This window comes from Mobula birostris, chromosome 7 (assembly GCF_030028105.1).
Source record: "Mobula birostris isolate sMobBir1 chromosome 7, sMobBir1.hap1, whole genome shotgun sequence".
NCBI classification, from domain to species: domain Eukaryota; kingdom Metazoa; phylum Chordata; class Chondrichthyes; order Myliobatiformes; family Myliobatidae; genus Mobula; species Mobula birostris.
The window spans coordinates 3,968,436-3,988,106 of record NC_092376.1 but is presented as its reverse complement, the minus strand read 5'-3'; the positions used below and the strand labels follow the sequence as shown (position 1 = coordinate 3,988,106).

General features: G+C 44.6%; 1 protein-coding gene across 1 annotated transcript in view; it reads left to right on the top strand.

Moving 5' to 3' along the window:
- Nucleotides 1-19,671, top strand: part of xrra1 (X-ray radiation resistance associated 1) — a 107,316-nt gene that overhangs the window by 23,039 nt on the left and 64,606 nt on the right. The window contains exons 5-9 of the mRNA XM_072264206.1: nucleotides 6,057-6,232; nucleotides 8,918-8,989; nucleotides 13,799-13,871; nucleotides 15,000-15,097; nucleotides 18,544-18,689. Coding sequence (XP_072120307.1) covers nucleotides 6,057-6,232; nucleotides 8,918-8,989; nucleotides 13,799-13,871; nucleotides 15,000-15,097; nucleotides 18,544-18,689 — 565 coding nt within the window. The remainder of the gene's footprint in view (nucleotides 1-6,056; nucleotides 6,233-8,917; nucleotides 8,990-13,798; nucleotides 13,872-14,999; nucleotides 15,098-18,543; nucleotides 18,690-19,671) is intronic.

The window sequence follows — 19,671 nt, the reverse complement described above, 5'->3', positions numbered from 1 at the left end:
CCGCGAATGTTTTGGTCCTCACGGATCACTACACTAGATATGCGCAGGCTTTTCCTACTAAGGATCAGAAAGCGACTACAGTGGCGAAGGTGTTATGGGAGAAGTACTTTGTTCATTATGGCCTTCCCCGGCGGATCCACAGTGATCAGGGACGGGACTTCGAGAGCAGGCTTATCCATGAATTGCTGGATATGCTTGGGGTTGAAAAGTCCAGAACCACCCCCTATCACCCTCAGGGTGATCCTCAGCCCGAGAGGTTTAACCGGACCCTGCTGGACATGCTCGGCACCTTGGAGATTGGACGGAAGAGTAAGTGGAGTCAGCACATCGCCCATTTGGTTCATTGTTACAATTGTACTCGCAATGATGCTACGGGGTACTCGCCCTACTATCTGATGTTCGGACGGGAAGCGAGGTTGCCCATTGATCTGTGTTTTGGGACTGAAGCGGGGGAAATACCTTCGAAGCCATGTCTGAAGTACGTGTCCGATATGAGGAGAGAGTTGAAAAGGGCGTACGAGTTGGCTGAGGCGGCAGCCACCAAGCAGAACCAGCGGAATAAAAGGAGGTATGATCAGAAGGTAAAGTTCGTCCAGCTATTGCCGGGAGACCGAGTCCTCATCCGGAATTTAGGACTACAGGGTAAGCACAAGTTGGCGGACCGTTGGGCAGCCACCCCATATGTGGTGGAGAGTCAGATGCCGAATCTCCCGGTTTACCGGGTGAGACCTGAGGGCGGGCAGGGGCCTGTCAAGGTACTCCATCGGAACCACCTGTTGCCTCTGGGTCGAGAGGTGAAGATGGACCTAGAGTCCGAATGGGAGTTTACTCCTAGTACGAGGACTCTGCGAGGGCGCGGGGCGCGGGAAGAGGCCGCTGCGAAGAAAACGGGGCCGGTCCTCACCTCGAGAAGGGATACGTCATCGGAAGATGATGATTCGGACGTGTGGTACCTGCTTCCGTTCGCTGATTCCCCGGTGCCAGGAGAAGAGACTCTTGGCCCTTCCATCACTGAGTCAGGGGGACCGAGGGAGGGTGTTGCAGAGCCGCCTGTATTACAGCCGGCATTGGGGGAGGAGAGGGTGGAGGCAGAACCCGAGCCAGAGGGCTCACCGGGGCAGAGGGATCCCGGTGAAGGGGAAGGTCCGACAGATCGGCTCGAGGGGTCACCTGGGGTGTCTGAACAGGGAGAGTCCACAGAGGAAGTCCTGAGGCCTCAGAGGAGTAGGCATCCCCCGGAAAGACTCACTTATATAGCGCCGGGAGAGCAGGGTGTAATCTCTACTGCCCTGCAAAGTTATGTCACTGCTTTATGCACCTGGGTTGGGTTTTGTGTTTTACAAGGAGTACTAGTGAATTCTGTTAACGTCATGAGGGCATGACTTTTTTTAGGTGGGGGGAGAGTGTACGGGGTCTTTTTTTTGTTACATTTAAAATGGCGATTTTTGTTATGTTAATCTGTGGAATGCGGCTTTGTTGTGTTTTAACGCTGCAGAGAGTTTGCGCTAGCAGTTTATTGTGGTTTAGAGGGTGATAAGAGGGTGCTATTAGCCAATGGGTGGTTATGTATCGTTTTGTTTTCGGATGCCATGCTGTATGATATGACTGTGGACTGAGTTTTGGCGGGGAGTCCGGAGGAGAGACGAGGAGGACGGCGGACGTGCGGAGAGGCTCCGGTCGATCACTTCGGGTGGTCCCGAGCCGTGGGTCGACGGAATTCGGGTGGTCGTCTGACGTCGAACTTGAGCTCCAACGGTAGCGCGCGAAGAACTTGGACTTTGAATAAGTGTTGGCGCCTTTTTTTTTCATTACTTTCCTCTCTGTATCACATGTATATTAATGCCCTAGAATTAGTAATATCTATAAAGTGTATGTGTTAAAATTTACTGGGTGTGCTGGCTGATGATTGATGTTTGTGATTGATTCGGGCGACGATTGACCCTGAGGGGACTGCTGAAGCAGGTGCTGGGCGGGATTTCCCCTAGACATACACGAGCCAAAATAACGGAACGTTACATAAAATAGATTAAAATTACCGTGAAACAGAAATAGTATAAAAAAGTGAGGTAGTATCCAAGGGTTCAATGACCATTAAGGAATCAGATGGCAGTGGGGAAGAAACCGTTCCTGAATTGCTGAGTGTGTGCCTTCAGGCTTTTGTACCTCCTTCCTGACAGTAACACTGAGAAGAGGGAATGTCCTGGGTGATGGGGTCCTGATGTCACCTTTCTGAGGCACTGCTCCTATAGAGCTGACTAATTTGGCAGTTTTCTGTAGCTTCTTTTGGTCCAGTACAGAAGCTCCCCGCACCCCCCCCCCATACCAGACAGTGATGCAGCCTGTTAGAATGCTCTCCACAGTACATTTATAGAGGATTTTGAGTGTTCTAGGTGACAAACAAAATCTCTTCAAACTCCTAATGAAATACAGCCGCTGTCTTGCCTTCTTTATAGCTGCATCGATACGTTGGGACCAGGTTAGATCCTCAGAGATCTTGACACCTTGTAACTTGAAATTACTCATTCTCTCCACTTCTGATCCCTCTATGAGGATTGGTTCTTGTTCCCCCGACTTACCTTTCCTGAAGTCCACAATCAGCCACATCTCCATCTCCATTCTATCAATAATGGATGGCATTTGAGCTATACCTAGCCACACACCACATAGTTATAGGTATAGAGGGAGTAGAGCAGTAGGCTAAGCACACACCCCTGAGGTGCACCTGTGGTGATTGTCACTGAGGAGGAGATATTATCACCAATCTGCACAGATTGTGATCTTCTGGTTAGGAAGTTGAGGATCCAGTTGCAGAGGGAGGCACAGAGGCCCAGGTTCTGTTGCTTATCGATGAGGACTGTGGGGAAGATGGTGTAAAAAGGAGATTTACCCTGATGCTGCCTGGATTGCTGAGCAGGTCTTATGCAGATAGGTTGAACAAGCTGGGGCTTTTCTCTTTGGAGTGAAGGAGAATAAGAGTTGAACACGAGGAAATCTGCAGGAGCTGGAAATTCAAGCAACACACATAAAAAATGCTGGTGGAATGCAGCAGGCCAGGCAGCATCTATAGGAAGAGGTACAGTCGACATTTCGGGCCAAGACCCTTTGTCAGGACTAACTGAAAGAAGAGATAGAAAGAGATTTGCAAGTGGGAAAGGGAGGGGGAGGGGGAGATCCAAAATGATAGGAGAAGACAGGAGGCAGAGGGATGGAGCTAAGAGCTGGAAAGTTGATTGGCAAAAGGGATAAGAGGCTGGAGAAGGGAGAGGGTCACGGGATGGGAGGCCTAGGGAGAAAGAAAGGGGGAGGGGGAGAAACCCAGAGGATGGGCAAAGAGTTATAGTGAGAGGGACAGAGGGAGAAAAAAGAGAGAGAGAAAAAAATAATAATAAATAAATAAATAAGGGATTGGGTACGAGGGGGAGGTGGGCATTATCGGAAGTTTGAGAAGTCAATGTTCATGCCATCAGGTTGGAGGCTACCCAGACGGAATATAAGGTGTTATTCCTCCAACCTGAGTGTGGCTTCATCTTTACAGTAGAGGAGGCCGTGGATAGACATATCAGAATGGGAATGGGATGTGGAATTAAAATGTGTGGCCACTGGGAGATCCTGCTTTCTCTGGCGGACAGAGCGTAGGTGTTCAGCGAAACGATCTCCCAGCCTGCGTCAGGTCTCGCCAATATATAGAAGGCCACATCGGGAGCACCGGACGCAGTATATCACCCCAGCCTACTCACAGGAGAAGTGTCGCCTCACCTGGAAGGACTGTCTGGGGCCCTGAATGGGGCCCCTCTTTCTGCTTTCCGCAGGGATCGCTCCCTACGCGACTCCCTTGTCCATTCGTTCCCTCCATCCCTTCCCACTAATCTCCCTCCCAGCATTTATCCTTGTAAGCGGAACAAGTGCCACACATGCCCTTACACTTCCTCCCTCACCGCCATTCAGGGTCCCAAACAGTCCTTCCAGGTGAGGCGACACTTCACCTGTGAGTCGGCTGGGGTGATATACTGTGTCTGGTACTCCCGATGCGGCCTTCTATATATTGGCGAGACCCGACGCAGACTGGGAGATCGTTTCGCTGAACACCTACGCTCTGTCCGCCAGAGAAAGCAGGATCTCCCAGTGGCCACACATTTTAATTTCACGTCCCATTCCCATTCTGATATCTCTATCCACGGCCTCCTCTACTGTAAAGATGAAGCCACACTCAGGTTGGAGGAACAACACCTTATATTCCGTCTGGGTAGCCTCCAACCTGATGGCATGAACATTGAATTCTCTAACTTCTGTTAATGTCCCACCTCCCCTTTGTACCCCATTCCTGATTTATTTATTTATTTATTTATTTATCTATCTATCTTTTTTTTCTCCTTCTGTCCCTCTCACTATAACTCCTTGCCCATCCTCTGGTGCTCCCCTCCCCTTTCTTTCTCCCTAGGCCTCCCGTCCCATGACCCTCTCCCTTCTCCAGCCTCTTATCCCTTTTGCCAATCACCTGTCCAGCTCTTGGCTCCATCCCTCTCCCTCCTGTCTTCTCCTATCATTTTGGATCTCCCCCTCCCCCTCCCACTTTCAAATTTCTTTCTATCTCTTCTTTCAGTTAGTCCTGACGAAGGGTCTTGGCCCGAAACATCGACTGTACCTCTTCCTAGAGAATACGAGGTGACTTGATAAGAAGATTAGAGGTGTAGATAGAGTGGACAGCCAGAAACTTTTCCCATGGCAGAAATGACTAATACCAGAGGGCATGATTTTAAGGCGATTGTAGCAAACTATGGGGAGGATGTCAGAGGTAAGTTATTTACAGAGTGGTGGCTGTGTGAGATGCCCTGCTAGATGTGGTGGCAGAGGCAAAAATATGGGGACATTTAAGTGATTCTTAGATAGGCACATGTATGAAAGCAAGAGTTATGCAGGTGGGAAGGGATAGATTGATTTTGTTCCACAGGCTAAAAGGTAGGCACAACATTGTGGGCTGAAGGGCCTGTATTGTACTCTACTGTTCTGTGTTCTATGTCCTCTGTACAGCAATCCCTTTGCAATATCGTTTCCCTTGCTGAATAGTTCGTCTTCCAGTATGTCAGCTTCCTGTGATCCATGTTCAAGGTCACCCAAAGTTCTCTGAATTTCTCCTTAAAAAAAATTATGTTATTTTCAATTCAAAATATCCCACTGCAGACACAGTATCTCCCCACAACAGCCAGAGTATATTTTCAAAGCCATTAATCTGGGGAACAAAACTAATGCAGGAAGTTCATGGTGGTAGTTTATCCCTGGTAGTGCCTAGGACAGGAGGGTATCCCTTTAAAATACAGGTGAAGAGGAATTTCTTTAGCCAGAGGGTGGCAAATCTGTGAAATTTACTGCCACAGATACCTGTGCAGGCTAAGTCATTGGGTTATTTAAAGTGGAGGTTGATAGGTTCTTGATTAGTAAGGATGTCAAAGGTTACAGGGAGAAGGCAGGAAAACCGTATTGAGAGGGTATAAATCAACCATGATGGAATGGCTGAGCAGACTCAATGGGTTGAGTGGCCTATTTCTGTTCTTATCATGGGTGGCAGGGTGGAAATGCATCTCTACCAAAGGAGGTGTGAGGCGCTCCTTCCCTCTGCTATCCTGCAGGTCACCCTTGGGCAAGGTGTAGCACCTGCTTAGCCCCCCGATCAGGGTCACATGAACCCATGAGAGAAGGTGGTGGATGGTCATATGAGCAGCTGGTGCATATCGCAAATCCTGGTTATGTGACCACTGACGCGAGGCAGACAATCTCTGAAGAGTATTGATAATGGCTGGGGTCAACCATTCTTGTAAAGATATAGCCCAGAAGAAAGCAATGACTAACCACTTCTGCAGAAAAACTTGCCGAGAATGATCATGGTCAAAGACCACGATTGTCTATGTCATACCACATGGTACATAATGATGATGGTCTAGTAATTCAGTACAAATTATATGGATAAACTCAACCTAATTATTTACAATAGCATCAGAATTTCCTAACCAGCTTGATTCGGGTCTGTGCAGCCTTTTCTTTGGTGTTTGCTTTGTCAACAGGTGCTGGACATTGGGTGGAGGTTCAGAAGAGTCCCAAGCAGAAGGACTTCCAGGCTGTCCTTGGCCCAAAGCCACCGACCCAGAAGGTGCTCGCTGCTCCAAGCCCAGCATCGAAACGTCATGGTGCCCAGATTCCTAAACCTGTCAAGGAGAAAGTACTGGATGGAAATTACTTGGTGAGTGTCAATAAGCTGTCTCACTCCCCTGGAAAAAAAATTAAAGATTAGCTTTATTGGTAACATGTACATTAAAAATTGAAACATACAGTGAACTAGTCATTTGCATCAATGACCGACAGTGTGAAAATCAGAATCAGGTTTAACATCATCGGCACGTCGTGAAATATATTAATTTAGCAGCAGGCAGTACAATGCAATACATGATAAATACAGGAAAAAATCTGAATGTGCTAGGGCAGCCCACAAATGTTGCCATGCTTCTGGCGTTGTATTCTCACAACTTACTAACCCTAACCCATACATCTTTTTGAAAAACGGGAGGAAGCCCAAACAATTACAGGGAGAATGTACAAACTCCTTATAGACAGTGGCAGGAATTGAACTCTAATCTTCCGATCGCTGGCATTATAAAGCATTACGCTAACCACTACAACTGTGCCACCCCCAGACTGCCAGCTCTGCTGGACAGCGGTGGGATTAGAACCCCGATTGTACGATCGTTGGTGCTGTAAATGGTTACGCTAATTGCTACACTATAGTGCAACAGCATCAGAATTTCCCAACCAGCTCGACTCAGGTCTGTGCAGTCTTTGTTTTTTCTTGTCTTTGCTTCATCAACAGGTGCTGGACGTTGGGTAGAGGGTCAGTAAAATCTCAAGCAGAAGGATATTCCTTGGCCCAAAGTCACATATTGGTCATATTCCTGAAGGTTTCACTGTATGTTTTCCTTGCTCCCAATTACCCTATCCTCACAGTACACCCAAAACCTTCAACCTCTCACTATACTGCTTCCCACTACCAAGTGGAACTGGAAATTTCCACACCTGATTGACTGGTTCTCACATAGAACATAGGACAGTACGGTTCAGGAACAGGCCCTTTGGTATCTAATGACAGCATACACATGGGCCTAATGTCACTTCCTATGATAATGAAGGATTGTGGGCTGATACATCCCCAACCTGAACGTGTTGAGTTCCTCCAGTATTTTGTGTGTATGCTCTGGATTTCCAGCAGCTGCAGAATCTCTTGTGTTTTGTGTGATAATACTACTTTTACTCTACACCCTTTCCTCTTTTGTTCCTGTTCTAGTCTATCTTTAAAGGAGGAGAGCTCTAAACTTCTTTCCTTGCCTGACGGTGAGGTCAACTTTTATCATCTCTCTGATGTTATCTCTGCACCTGCAACAAGCTACGTACACTTGCTACACTATGTTTTCACACGTTTCCTTATTTGAATCATTGACAAATTGGACATGGACATGGAGAAGATGTTTCCTATAATGGGGAGTCCAGGACCAGAAGGCGCAGTCTCAGAATATAGGGATGTGCCCCTTTAGAACAGATGGGAGGAATTTCTTTAGCCAGAGGGTAGTGAATCTGTGGAATTCATTGCTACAGACTGCTGTCAAGGCCACGTCATTTGGGTATATTTAAAGCAGAGACTGATAGGTTCTTGATTAGTCAGGGTAAGGGGAGAAGGCAGGAGAATGGGGTTGAGTGGGAAAATAAATCAGCCATGATTGAATGGTTGAACAGACTTGATGGGCTGAATGGCATAATTCTTCTCTTCTGTCTTACAGTCTTATTGTCTTATGGCCAAATATAGTGTAAATCTACAGGCCCCATACAGATCAGGGAGACAATAGTCATTAATCCTGGGGGTATGTACACTTTGGAACACAGAACACTACAGCCCAATACAGGCCCTTTACTGACAAAGTTGTGCTGACTGTATAACCTGTGCTAAAGTCAATCTAACCCTCCCCTCTGACATAGCCTTCCATTTTCCTTCATCCTTGTGCCACTATCTTGAGCAGTTAGACAGAGACAGGGATCGGAGAGCAGTTAGACAGAGATCAAACATTGGTTTTAGGTAAGTAAATTAAAAGAGAACTTAAGTACAAAGGTGAGTGTGTGTGAAACAAATTTCCAAAACTTCAAAGTCAAAGTAATTTATTATCAAAGTACATCTAGGTCACCATTTAGAATGTTTGTTTTCTTGCGGGCATTTACAAGAAAATAAATGAATACAATATAGTTTGTGAAAGACTATAAAGTCTGACAAACAAGCAATGTGCAAAAGAAGACAAACTGTGCAAAGAAAAAGGTGTAAATCTGTTGAAGACTGAGGCAAATTGATTCATATTTTTAAGCTGAAGTACAAATGGATGCCTCCTGTATTTCTTCCCAGTATGTCCCAGGGGAGAAAGGACCTTCATCAAGTTAGCAACTCATCAACTTGCTGGTTTATTTATTTTATTTAGAGATGCAGTGCAGAACAGACCCTTCTGTCCCAGCGAGCTGCATCTCTCAGCAACCCATCTGTTTAACCCCTAACCTAATCAGGGGACGATTTACAATGACCAGTTATCCCACTAACCAGAATGTCTTTAGACTGCGAGGAAACTGAAACACCCAGAGGAAACCCACATGTTCCACAGTGAGGAACGTACAGACCATGTTGGGATTGAACTCTGAACTCCGATGTCTCGAGCTGTTATAGCGTCATGCTAACCTCTACGCTACTGTGGTTTACAACTCGAGGCAATAGGGTTTACAGTAAGTGCTTGCCATTGGGAAGCTGCGTAGAAAATATCCAGTGTGTTTTTTTCACTGAGCAATGCCCCTTGCCCAGCTGTGAATAGAGTCCATCTTCTGACTGCTTTGTTGCTCTCCACAGATGCTCTTGCACCACGTGGATAATCAATCGGACCTTTGTGTTGTGAATATTAATGACCAGGATCTCAATGCAGTATGTATGACAAAATTTCAACTATGCGCTTGCGTTTTAGGGATACACATAGAATAATACGACAATAATGAAGGCCATTCAGTGTGTTATGCCTGTGCCATGTTCGATCTCTCCAATCCCCCATAACTCTATTAATGTTTTCCCTTCAAACTAATTGTACTTGCTTGCATCATACACTGGGGTGCTCTCTTCAGATACCTGATGAGTTAAGAGTAGCCTCTGGCCAGGAGCAGATGTCATCAACTGGTGCCAACCTTCACTGAGTGTTTCAACCCTTAACCGTTACACTCTCCAGTTGGTGGGTCAGCAGTGACTGCCCATCTGCTCCTGACTTCCGGCTCAACATCTCTTGCCTGCTTCACATCCAACAAGAGGATCTTTCTGCTTCCTTCCCCATCCTGCAAGCTGGTTGGTTCTTGCTCTGTTCATCAAGATCTCAGCACAAACAGCAACCTCCATGCTGACCTTGCCTGGAACCCTCTACTGCCGATCTCCACAAGGAATAGCCATGCCTGCCATCCTTTGTCCCTGCACTCCTGGACTAAGGACTGTTACTTCAGGGCCTTCCCCTCGTGAGCCTACTCACATCCTTCCTCCTGTGGTACTGTGAGCTCCACCAGGATGATTTTGAAATTTATTATTACATCTGCTCTTATCATCTATGCAATAGATACATTTCACATCACAAAACCTTGCTGTTTTAAAAAATGCAGTCAGTGGCCACTTTATTAGGTACACCTGTACTCCTGCTTGTTAATACAAATATCTAATCAGCCAATCACATGGCAGCAATTCAATGCATAAAAGCATGCAGACACGGTCAAGAGGTTCACTTGTTGTTTAGACCAAACGTTAGATCGGGGAAGAAATGTGATCTAAGTGGCTTTGACTGTGGAATGGTTGTTGGTGCCAGTCAGGGTGGTCTGAGTATCTCAGAGACTGCTGATCTCTTGGGATGTTCACACACAGCAATCTCCAGAGTTTACAGAAAATGGTGCGTAAAAACAAAAATCCATCTGGTGAGTGGCAGTCCTGTGGGCGAAGCCACCTTGTTAATGAGAGGTTAGAGGAGAATAGTCAGACTGCTTCAAGCTGAAAGGAAGGTGACAGTAAGTTAAAAAAACATGCATTACAACAGTGGTGTGCAGGAGAGCATCTCTGAATGAACAACACATCGAACCTTGAAGTGGACGGGCTACAGCGGCTGAAGACCATGAACTTACACTCAGTGGCCTTTTTATTAGGTACAGGAGGTCGGTAATAAAGTGGCCACTGAGTGTATGTTTCCCATGTTTCTTCATGTTCCTTTGGTAGTCCTCTTGATTTGTGTCCTCACAACCACAAGCTCTGGAGTCTCTATCACACCATAGCCTTGCCATATTGTTATGGTCAGGACGACTGCATCCTCTTTTCCTCTGGCTTTCAGTTTGTTTTTCTGCTCCTAATGTAGACCATAAAACATAGGGGCAGAATTAGTAAACACGAGGAATTCTGCAGATGCTGGAAATTCAAGCAACACACATCAAAGTTGCTGGTGGACACAGCAGGCCAAGCAGCATCTCTAGGAAGAGGCGAAGGGTCTTGGCCTGAAACGTCGACTGTACCTCTTCCTAGAGATGCTGCCTGGCCTGCTGCGTCCACCAGCAACTTTGATGTGTGGGGCAGAATTAGGCTATTTGCCCATTCCATCATGATTGATTTATTATCCCTTTCAACCCCATTCTTCTGCCTTCTCCCATAATCTTTGACACCCTGGCTGACCAATAACCTATCAACTTCCACTTTAAATATAGAGTCACAGTCAGGCTTAATATGTCATGACTACCCACAGCCATATGTGGCAATCAATTTCACTGATTCAATACCTAAAGAAATTCCTCCTCATTGCTGTTCTCAAGGGACTTCCTTCCATTCCAAGGAGTCTCCCTGTATCACACCACATCGTTGCCTTATTGTTATAGTCGGGATGGTTTGTTGGATGGAGTTCTTTGCTAAATGCATCTCCTTTCTCTCTCTGGATTTCAGTTTGTTTTTCTGCTCCTGATTTGTGGTCTTGAACTCTTGCACTGTGAAGCCCTTAGCTTTTGCAAAGTTCTGTCACAAGGATTCCAAAGAAAGAAAATAACTTCCATTTTTATATTGTTCTTTATGATATCAGAACTACCTTGTTGAAATTAGTTAAATTCAACAGTAAGAAATAGGAGATGATATCAATTGTAAAAAAAGGCCGCTAATTTATGTGCAGATCTCAAGCTGCAAAATAAAATATCGAATAAACGGTGACAATCTTTTCCATACCCATTTTCAAAGCTCATCTGAGAGCAGAGAGCCTTTTTAAAAATCTCATCTCATCTGAAAATTAAAGTCAAGTTTATTGTTAGATGCACAAATGCAAGCAAAACTTGCTTGCAGCAGCATCACAGACTCAGAGCATCGTAGAAGCAATGTTCACAAGAAACGACATAATTCAAGAAATAACAAAACAAAATAGTCATTTTAGAGCAAAGTGATCAAGGTGGTCATCATGTTGCTAAACTCCAGGTTATGGGGAGAAGGCAGCAGAATGGGAAGTTTATCATCATCATCATCATCAGGTGCCGTGCCCAGTTTGAGCTTTGACTGCCATGGCCCACACACCCCTGTTTCGGGTCAAGTGGATCAATTCATTGGTATTCATTTCCAGTTCTCTGGCTGCTGTCTCCATCATCATTTGTCTTTGTCTTCCTCTTGCTTTCTTCCCTTCAATCTTTCACAGTTTATAGAGAAAATAAATCAGTCATCAAGTCAAGTCACTTTTTATTGTCATTTTGACCGTAACTGCTGGTACAGAACACAGTAAAAATGAGACAACGTTTTTCAGGACCATGGTGCTACATGAACAATACAAAAACTACACTGATCTATGTAAAACAACACAAAACTACACTAGACTACAGACCTACCCAGGACTTCATAAAGTGCACAAAACAGTGCGGGCATTACAACAGTAGAGGGCAGTAGATTGATGTCAGTCCAGGCTCTGGGTATTGAGGAGTCTGATGACATGGGGGAAGAAACTGTTACATAGTCTGGTCCTGAGAGCCCAAATACTTTGGTACCTTTTGCCAGATGGCAGGAGGGGGAAGAGTTTAAATGAGGGGTGCGTGGGGTCCTTCACAATGCTGTCTGCTTTAGGGATGCAGCGTGTGGTGTAAATGTCTGTAATGGCAGGAAGAGAGACCCCGATGATTTCATGCCAGTCATGAATAAATGGCAAAGCAGGCTGAATGTGCTGAATGGCCTAACACTGCTCCTATATCTTATGGTCTATTAAACATATGACTAGTGTGTGTAGGTTGGTTCAAGGACCAAATATTTGAAAGGAAGTATCTATCTGAACCTGGCGTGAGAACCCCTGCTTGGCAGTAGCTGTGAGAAAATGAATGGCGGGGATCTTTGATGAATGTTGACTTCCTGAGCTAACACCTCTTGTAGATACTACTGATAGTGGGGAGGGATATGTCTGTGAAAGATGACACATCTACCTTTGCAGCATTTAGAGTCGTAGAACAACATAGCACAGAAAGCTGGCCCTTCGGCCCATCTAGTCCCATTGACCTACATCCGGACCATAACCCTCCCTACCCCTCCCATCCATGTACCTGCCCAAGTTTCTCTTAAGTGTTGAAATCGAACCCGCATCCACAACTTCTGCTCGTAGCTTGTTCCACACTCTTGGCTCCCTCTGAGTGAAGAAGTTCCCTTTTGTGTTTCCCTTAAACACTTCACCTTTCACCCTTAACCCATGACCACTAGTTCTGGTCTCACCCAACCTCAGTGGAAAAAACCTGCTTGTATTTATCCTATCAATAATCCTCATAATTTTGTATACCTCTCAAATCTCTCCTCATTCTTCTACGCTCTAGGAAATAAAGTCCTAACAATTCAACCTTTCCCTATAGCTCATGTCCTCAAATCCTGGCAACATCTCGACATTTTCTCGACACTCTTTCTATCCTATTTACAAACTTCCTATAGGTAGATGAGCAGAACTGCACACAATACTCCAACTTGGGCCTGGCCAATATCGTAAACAATTTCAACCTGACATTCCAACTCCTGTACTCAGTACTTTGATTTCTTCATACAGTTCAGTTCCCTGCTTATTTGCACTTTTGTCAGCATGTGGAACATTGGACTTTTGTACTTACAGTCTGGAACATTAACTGCTTCAGACAGAAACAGATCATACTGACAGGAAAAAAAGTATGCAAATAACATAGGTAAAATTGACATCTGTTATAAATTAGAATACACTTTCTATAAGGCCGTAATAAACTTTAAACTACAATATTATGTTAATATTTATTTTATTCAGAGATACAGTGTGGAACAGGCCTTTCTGGCCCAACGAGCCGTGCAATGAGCAACTCCCCACCCCCACTCCCCCACCGTTTAACCCTTGCCTAATTACAGGAGAACGTACAATGACCAATAAACTAACTAACCGGTATGTCTTTGGACTGTGGGGGAAACTGGAGCACCTGGAGGAAACCCATGCGGTTCATGGGGAGAATGTATAAACTCCTTACATACGGTGCCAGAATTGAACTTCAACACAACAAGCTCTAATAGTGTTGCATTAACCGCTATGCTACTATGTCGCTATTGACAGAATAACAGGTTCCAGGCAAAATAATAGTGTAGCATAGACTCGATGGGCCTAAAGGTCTGTTTCGATGCTGTGGTGTCTATGACTCTAAACTTCAAATAAAATTTTAAAACTAGTTTTTAATAGGGATTTCTATTTCTCTTCTTTGTCTCTTCCAGGTTAATGGAGAAGATTTTTGTTTGTTTGATAATGTGGCCTATATCAATGCAGCAGCAAACCGTTTAGCTTTTGGTAAGACTCAGTTAATTATTAAAATAATCTTCCCAGCACCATGGATAAGGGACTGGAAGCCCATCTGTAATGTATTCATTTCACTTTATCCTCTTCCATGGACAGTGCATCCTGGTTAATTGGGACACGTCAGTACCAGTATGTTTTGGCCCAATTAAGTGGCTACCCAATTAGCTATTTAATTGAGTAACAAATTATGTATTTAAATGAAATACATAACAAATTAGAACACTACCAATACTTAAACAGTACTGTAAAACAGTTTTTTAGTTCCTAATAGTTATTGACAGTATGCAGTTGTATTCTTTTGAGTGTAAAGGAACAAAATCAAAGCAGATACCTAGTGCAGATAATGGAATGCCTATATACAACACAAATGACAATTGCATCTTCCAAGTCTTCACTTTCATTGTAACATTCAAGATGATTGTCAATACTTTCAAATTCTTCGCAATTCCTTACCTATTGAAGTAGTGAAATCTCTTTTAATTTTCAATCTGGGCCGTCTCTGCCATCTCCAAACCTGAAAGCTTGAAACTGCAGTGAACAAAAGAGCTCTGAATTGTCCTAATGCTTATTTCTTGCCAACTATCAGTGACAAAAAATTACTGCTTTTTAAATACAAACACAAGCACCTGACTCTATTTAAAAACCACTCTGAGCATGGTGTAGTGTTTAACAGCCACACAAGCGCACATGACTGATGTTAATTAGAAACCATTCAGCAACAGTCTCCTGTCCCAATTAAGAGGCACAGGGCCGCAAATAAGTGAAAGGGTTCCGGCCTGAAACGTCGACTCATCGTTTCTGACTGATGCTGCCCGACCTGCTGAGTTCATCCAGCGTACTGAAAGTGTTGCTTAAATGAAAGGAATAACGGCTATTTTCTCGTTCTTTAAAAGTTGTCCCAAATAAGTAGCTGCTCAGATTAACTGATGGCCCAATAACCAGAACCACTGTATTTGCATTGCGATCCTTTGTATCGGACAGTGGAATCATGGTGTATTTGTTTCTCAGCAATGTAACAATTTCACAGACTGTGTGTGCATGCGTGCGTGTGTGCATGTGTTCGCTGGGGAGAGGGAAAGAGAGAGAATATATAATCATTTGCACTTCTTGTTCTGTTAGAGCCATTTCGTTTGTTTCCGGCTCTCAGGGAATTGGATCTTAGCGCCAATGGTCTACGGAATCTGCTTGTAGGGCCTCAAGATTTCCCCCACTTGGAGGTAAATCATTCTACGTTAGTCCTTGACATTAGTGAAATAGCCGTAAGATTTAACCTTGGAGCCAAGGATCAGTGAGAAATCTTCCTGGCTTTTACCTTGTTGGCCTCTGTAGAGGCCAAAAATATAATTTCCTTATCCTTTGAATCAATAGCTGTTATTTCTCACTTTCTGTGTTACTCACATGGGTAGCCTGTTATTTTCTGTATCGCCCTTCTGGTCATTTTCACCATGAACATCTAATGCTTGCATAGCTCTCAGTATTATAAATGTCTCCTCCGTATCATCTGAAGTGTAGTGGTCAGCATGATGCTATTATACATTGGGACTTCAGAGTTCAATTCCGGTGTCCTCTGTAAGCAAATTTGTATGTTCTTCCCGTGAGTTCATTCATGGGTTTCCTCCAGGTGCTCTGGTTTTCTCTCACAGTCCAGAGACGTGCTGGTTAGGAGGATAATTGGTCATTGTAAATTGTCCTGTGATTGGGTTAGTGTTAAGTAGGTGGGTTGCTGGCAGTGAGGCTCATAAGGCTGGAAGGGTCTGTTCTGCTATCTAAATGAATAAATAAATAAATAAATAATCCTCAACACGTTGTTGACCCTAATGCCCACTGACTGTTTCTGGCCATTTTCTGTTATTCTCAAATATTCTTCCCATTAAAAATTACTTTATTTGTCACATGTACATGGAAACATATACTGTAGTGAAATCAAGACAGTCTGAGGATGTGCTGGGGGCAGCCTGCAAGTGTAGCACTTACATCGACAGTGATGAAATGCTTTGAGTGGTTGGTCATGACTAGACTGAACTCCTGCCTCAGCAAGGACCTGAACCCATTGCAATTAGCCTATCGCCACAATAGGTCAACAGCAGATGCAATCTCAGTGGCTCTTCACATGGCTTTAGACCATCTGGACAACACAAACACCAATGTCAGGATGCTGTTCATCGACTACAGCTCAGCATTTAATACCATCATTCCCACAATCCTGTAGTTGCAGTACCTGGGCCTCTGTACCTCCCTCTGCAATTGGATCCTCAACTTCCTAACCAGAAGACCACAGTCTGTGTGGATTGGTGATAACACCTCCTTCTCACTGACGATCAACACTGGTGCACCTCAGGGGTGTGTGCTCAGCCCACTGCTCTACTCTCTCTATACACATGACTGTGTGGCTAGGCATAGCTCAAATACCATCTATAAATTTGCTGCTGATACAACCATTGTTGGTAGAATCTCAGGTGGTGACGAGAGGGCGTACAGGAGTGAGATATGACAACTAGTGGAGTGGTGTCGCAGCAACAACCTGGCACTCAACGTCAGTAAGATGAAAGAGCTGACTGTGGACTTCAGGAAGGATAAGTGGAAGGAACACATACCAATCCTCAGAGGGATTAGAAGTGGAGAGAGTGAGCAGTTTCAAGTTCCTGGGTGTCAAGATCTCTGAGGATCTAACCTGGTCCCAACATATTGCAGTTATAAAGATGGCAAGACAGCAGCTATACTTCATTAGGAGTTTGAAGAGATTTGGCATGTCAACAAATACACTCAAAAGATGTATTGTGGAGAGCATTCTGACAGGCTGCATCACTGGCTGGTATGGGGGTCGGGGGCTGCTGCACAGGACCGAAAGAAGCTGCAGACGGTTGTAAATTTAGTTGGCTCCATCTTGGGTACTACCCTACAAAGTACCCAGGACATCGTCAGGGTGCGGTGTCTCAGAAAGGCAGCGTCCATTATTAAGGACCTCCAGCACCCAGGGCATGCCCTTTTCTCACTGTTACCATCAGGAAGGAGGTACAGAAGCCCGAAGGCACACACTCAGCGATTCAGGAACAGCTTCTTCCTCTCTGCCATCCGATTCCTAAATGGACTTTGAACCCTTGGACACTACCTCACTTTTTTTATATATAGTATTTCTGTTTTTTGTACGATTTTTAATCTATTCAATATACGTATACTGTAATTGATTTACTTATTTTCTATTATTATTATTATTCTTTCTTCTTCTATATTATGTAATGCATTGAACTGCTGCTGCTAAGTTAACAAATTTCACGACACATGCCAGTGATAATAGACCTGATTCTGATTCTGAAGTGTCACCAACTTAGCATGCCTGCAACTTACCAACCGTAGTCCAAATGTCTTTGGAATATGGGAGGAATCCAGAGCACTTGGAGGAAACCCATACAGTCATGTATACAGTCATATGACATAGCCGATCATGGTGACCATGATTGTTCTTGGCAAATTTTTCTACAGAAGTCGTTTGCTATTACATTCTTCTGGACAGTGTCTTTACAAGACGGGTGACCCCAGCCATTATCAATACTCTTCAGAGACTGTCTGTCTGGTGTCAGTGGACACATAACCAGGACTTGTGGTATGCACCGGCTGCTCCTACGACCATCCACCACCTGCTGCCGTGGTTTCATGTAACCCTGATTGAGGGGGGGGTCTAAGCAAATCTACACCTTGCCTTGTCTGAGGGTGATTAGCAGGCTAGCTGAGAGAAGGGGTGCCTTACACCTCCTTTGCTAGAGACGTATTTCCACCTCGTTACCCTAGAGAACAGTGGGAATTGAACCTGGGCCACTGATGCTGTGGAATTGACAGTAAACATGAGAAGATGGTGTCAAAGAAGCTAATGAGAGGAAAAAGACCAAGTATTCTGAACCGGCAACTGAAGCTGCCCAGAATGTCTGGAAGACCAAGATTTTCCCTGTAGAAGTGGGATGCAGGGGACTCGTTGCTACATCTACGACCAGTCTATTGAAGAAGATGGGGGTGAGGGGTCACTCCCTCCAACAAGCAACTAAGTCCTTGTCAAATGCAGCAGAAGAAAGCAGCAACTGGATTTGGATTAAAAGGAAAGACAACAACTGGGCTGTGAGATGAAGACAGGAGGGTATGGAACTGAGTGGGGGGTGTACCTGGGACGCCAGGTAGCACCGTTGAGCCCTCTGGAGACATCGTGGGCTTATCAACAAAACATCAAAGAAGGAGGGTGCCCACCTGATGACCCTGATGACGTACCTACCCTCCCTCCTTGTCACCACTCCAAACCCACTGCCAATATCGAGAGTGCCAACTTACCAGAGGAATTGAAACATCAAGTCCTAGTAGCTCTACTAAAGCATTACACTAAAGGCTACACTACCATGCTGCCCCATTGTTCTTTCAGCAACACTTTGTCTTTTGTCTGTTATTCTCAGTATCAATCTAGATTCAAGTCAAGATTCACATGTACATCAAAACAAACTGAAGTGTGTCATTTGCATTAACAACCAACACACCTGAGGATGTGCTGGGGGCAGCTCCCAAGTATTGCCACACATTCCAGTGCTAATATACTTCGTTATTTCCCATACCTTGTTGTTCGTTGTTCTCTCTGTATAATTCACTGCACTCTCTACATCCTGACTATACTGTTCATCTATTGCAGGTACTAAATGTATCCTACAACAATGTGTCCAAAGAAGATATTTTGGCATTGGGCCTCCTCCCTCATCTCAAGGTCCTCCACCTGACTGGCAATGACTTGGATTCGCTTCCCCCAGACCTGACAACACCCTATCATCCTGTGGATAGGTATGATTCCAGCAAAGGTCAAGGAGCAGTGGAAAAGCAGTGTTCAAAACTGAGAAGATTTACGAACCAGGAATAGAATCATGACTTGAGTTTGCCCTGCCATTGGTCAGGTCATGGCAAATCTTCATTTTCCTCCTCTCCCTTGCAATCCTCAATTCTGTATGAGGAGTGTTGGATGGCTGTGGGCATGAACTTGCTGGCGTTTAGAAGAATAGACTCGTTGAAACCTGCCGAATGTTGAAAGGCCTAGATAGAGTGGATGTGGAGAGAATGTTTCCAATAGTGGGAGAGTCTAGAATCAGCAGGCACAGCCTCAGAATACAAGGACATCCCTTTAGAACAGAGATGAGGAAGAATTTCTGTAGCGAGAGAGTTGTAAATCTGTGAAATTCATTGCAATAGATGGCTGGAAATCAAGTCATTGGGTGTATTTAAAGTGGTGATTGGTAGGTTCTTGATTAGTCAGGGCATCAAAGGGTACAGGCAGAAGGCAGGAGAATGGGGTTGAGAGGAATAATAAATCAGCCATGATGGATTGGCAGAGTAAACTAGATGGACTGAATGGCCAGATTCTGCTCCTATTGTCTGTCTTGTGGTCTTGTGTCTAGTTCAATCCTGTTCACCAAGATGCTAGGGTCTCAGCCTGAAATGTCATCTGTTTATTCCCCACAGATACTTCAGGACCTGCTGGCTTCCTCTAGCAGTTTGTATATGTTGCTCTGGATTAACAGCATCTGCAGAATCTCTTGTTTCACTGTACAACAGTATTCTTTATTGCTTCTCTGTCAAATAAAGGCAATATCTTGATTTCCTGTTCTTGACATCAAAGTGTATAACCTCACAACGTTCCACTTTAGTGTACTCCGGCCAATTGTTTCTCTTGTTTTATTTACGTTTAACCTCTTCAGACTCAGTAAATAAGTCACTAATAAACATTTGTGAATAGTTGAAGTATTAATTCTCATAGGGCCCCACAGCCAAT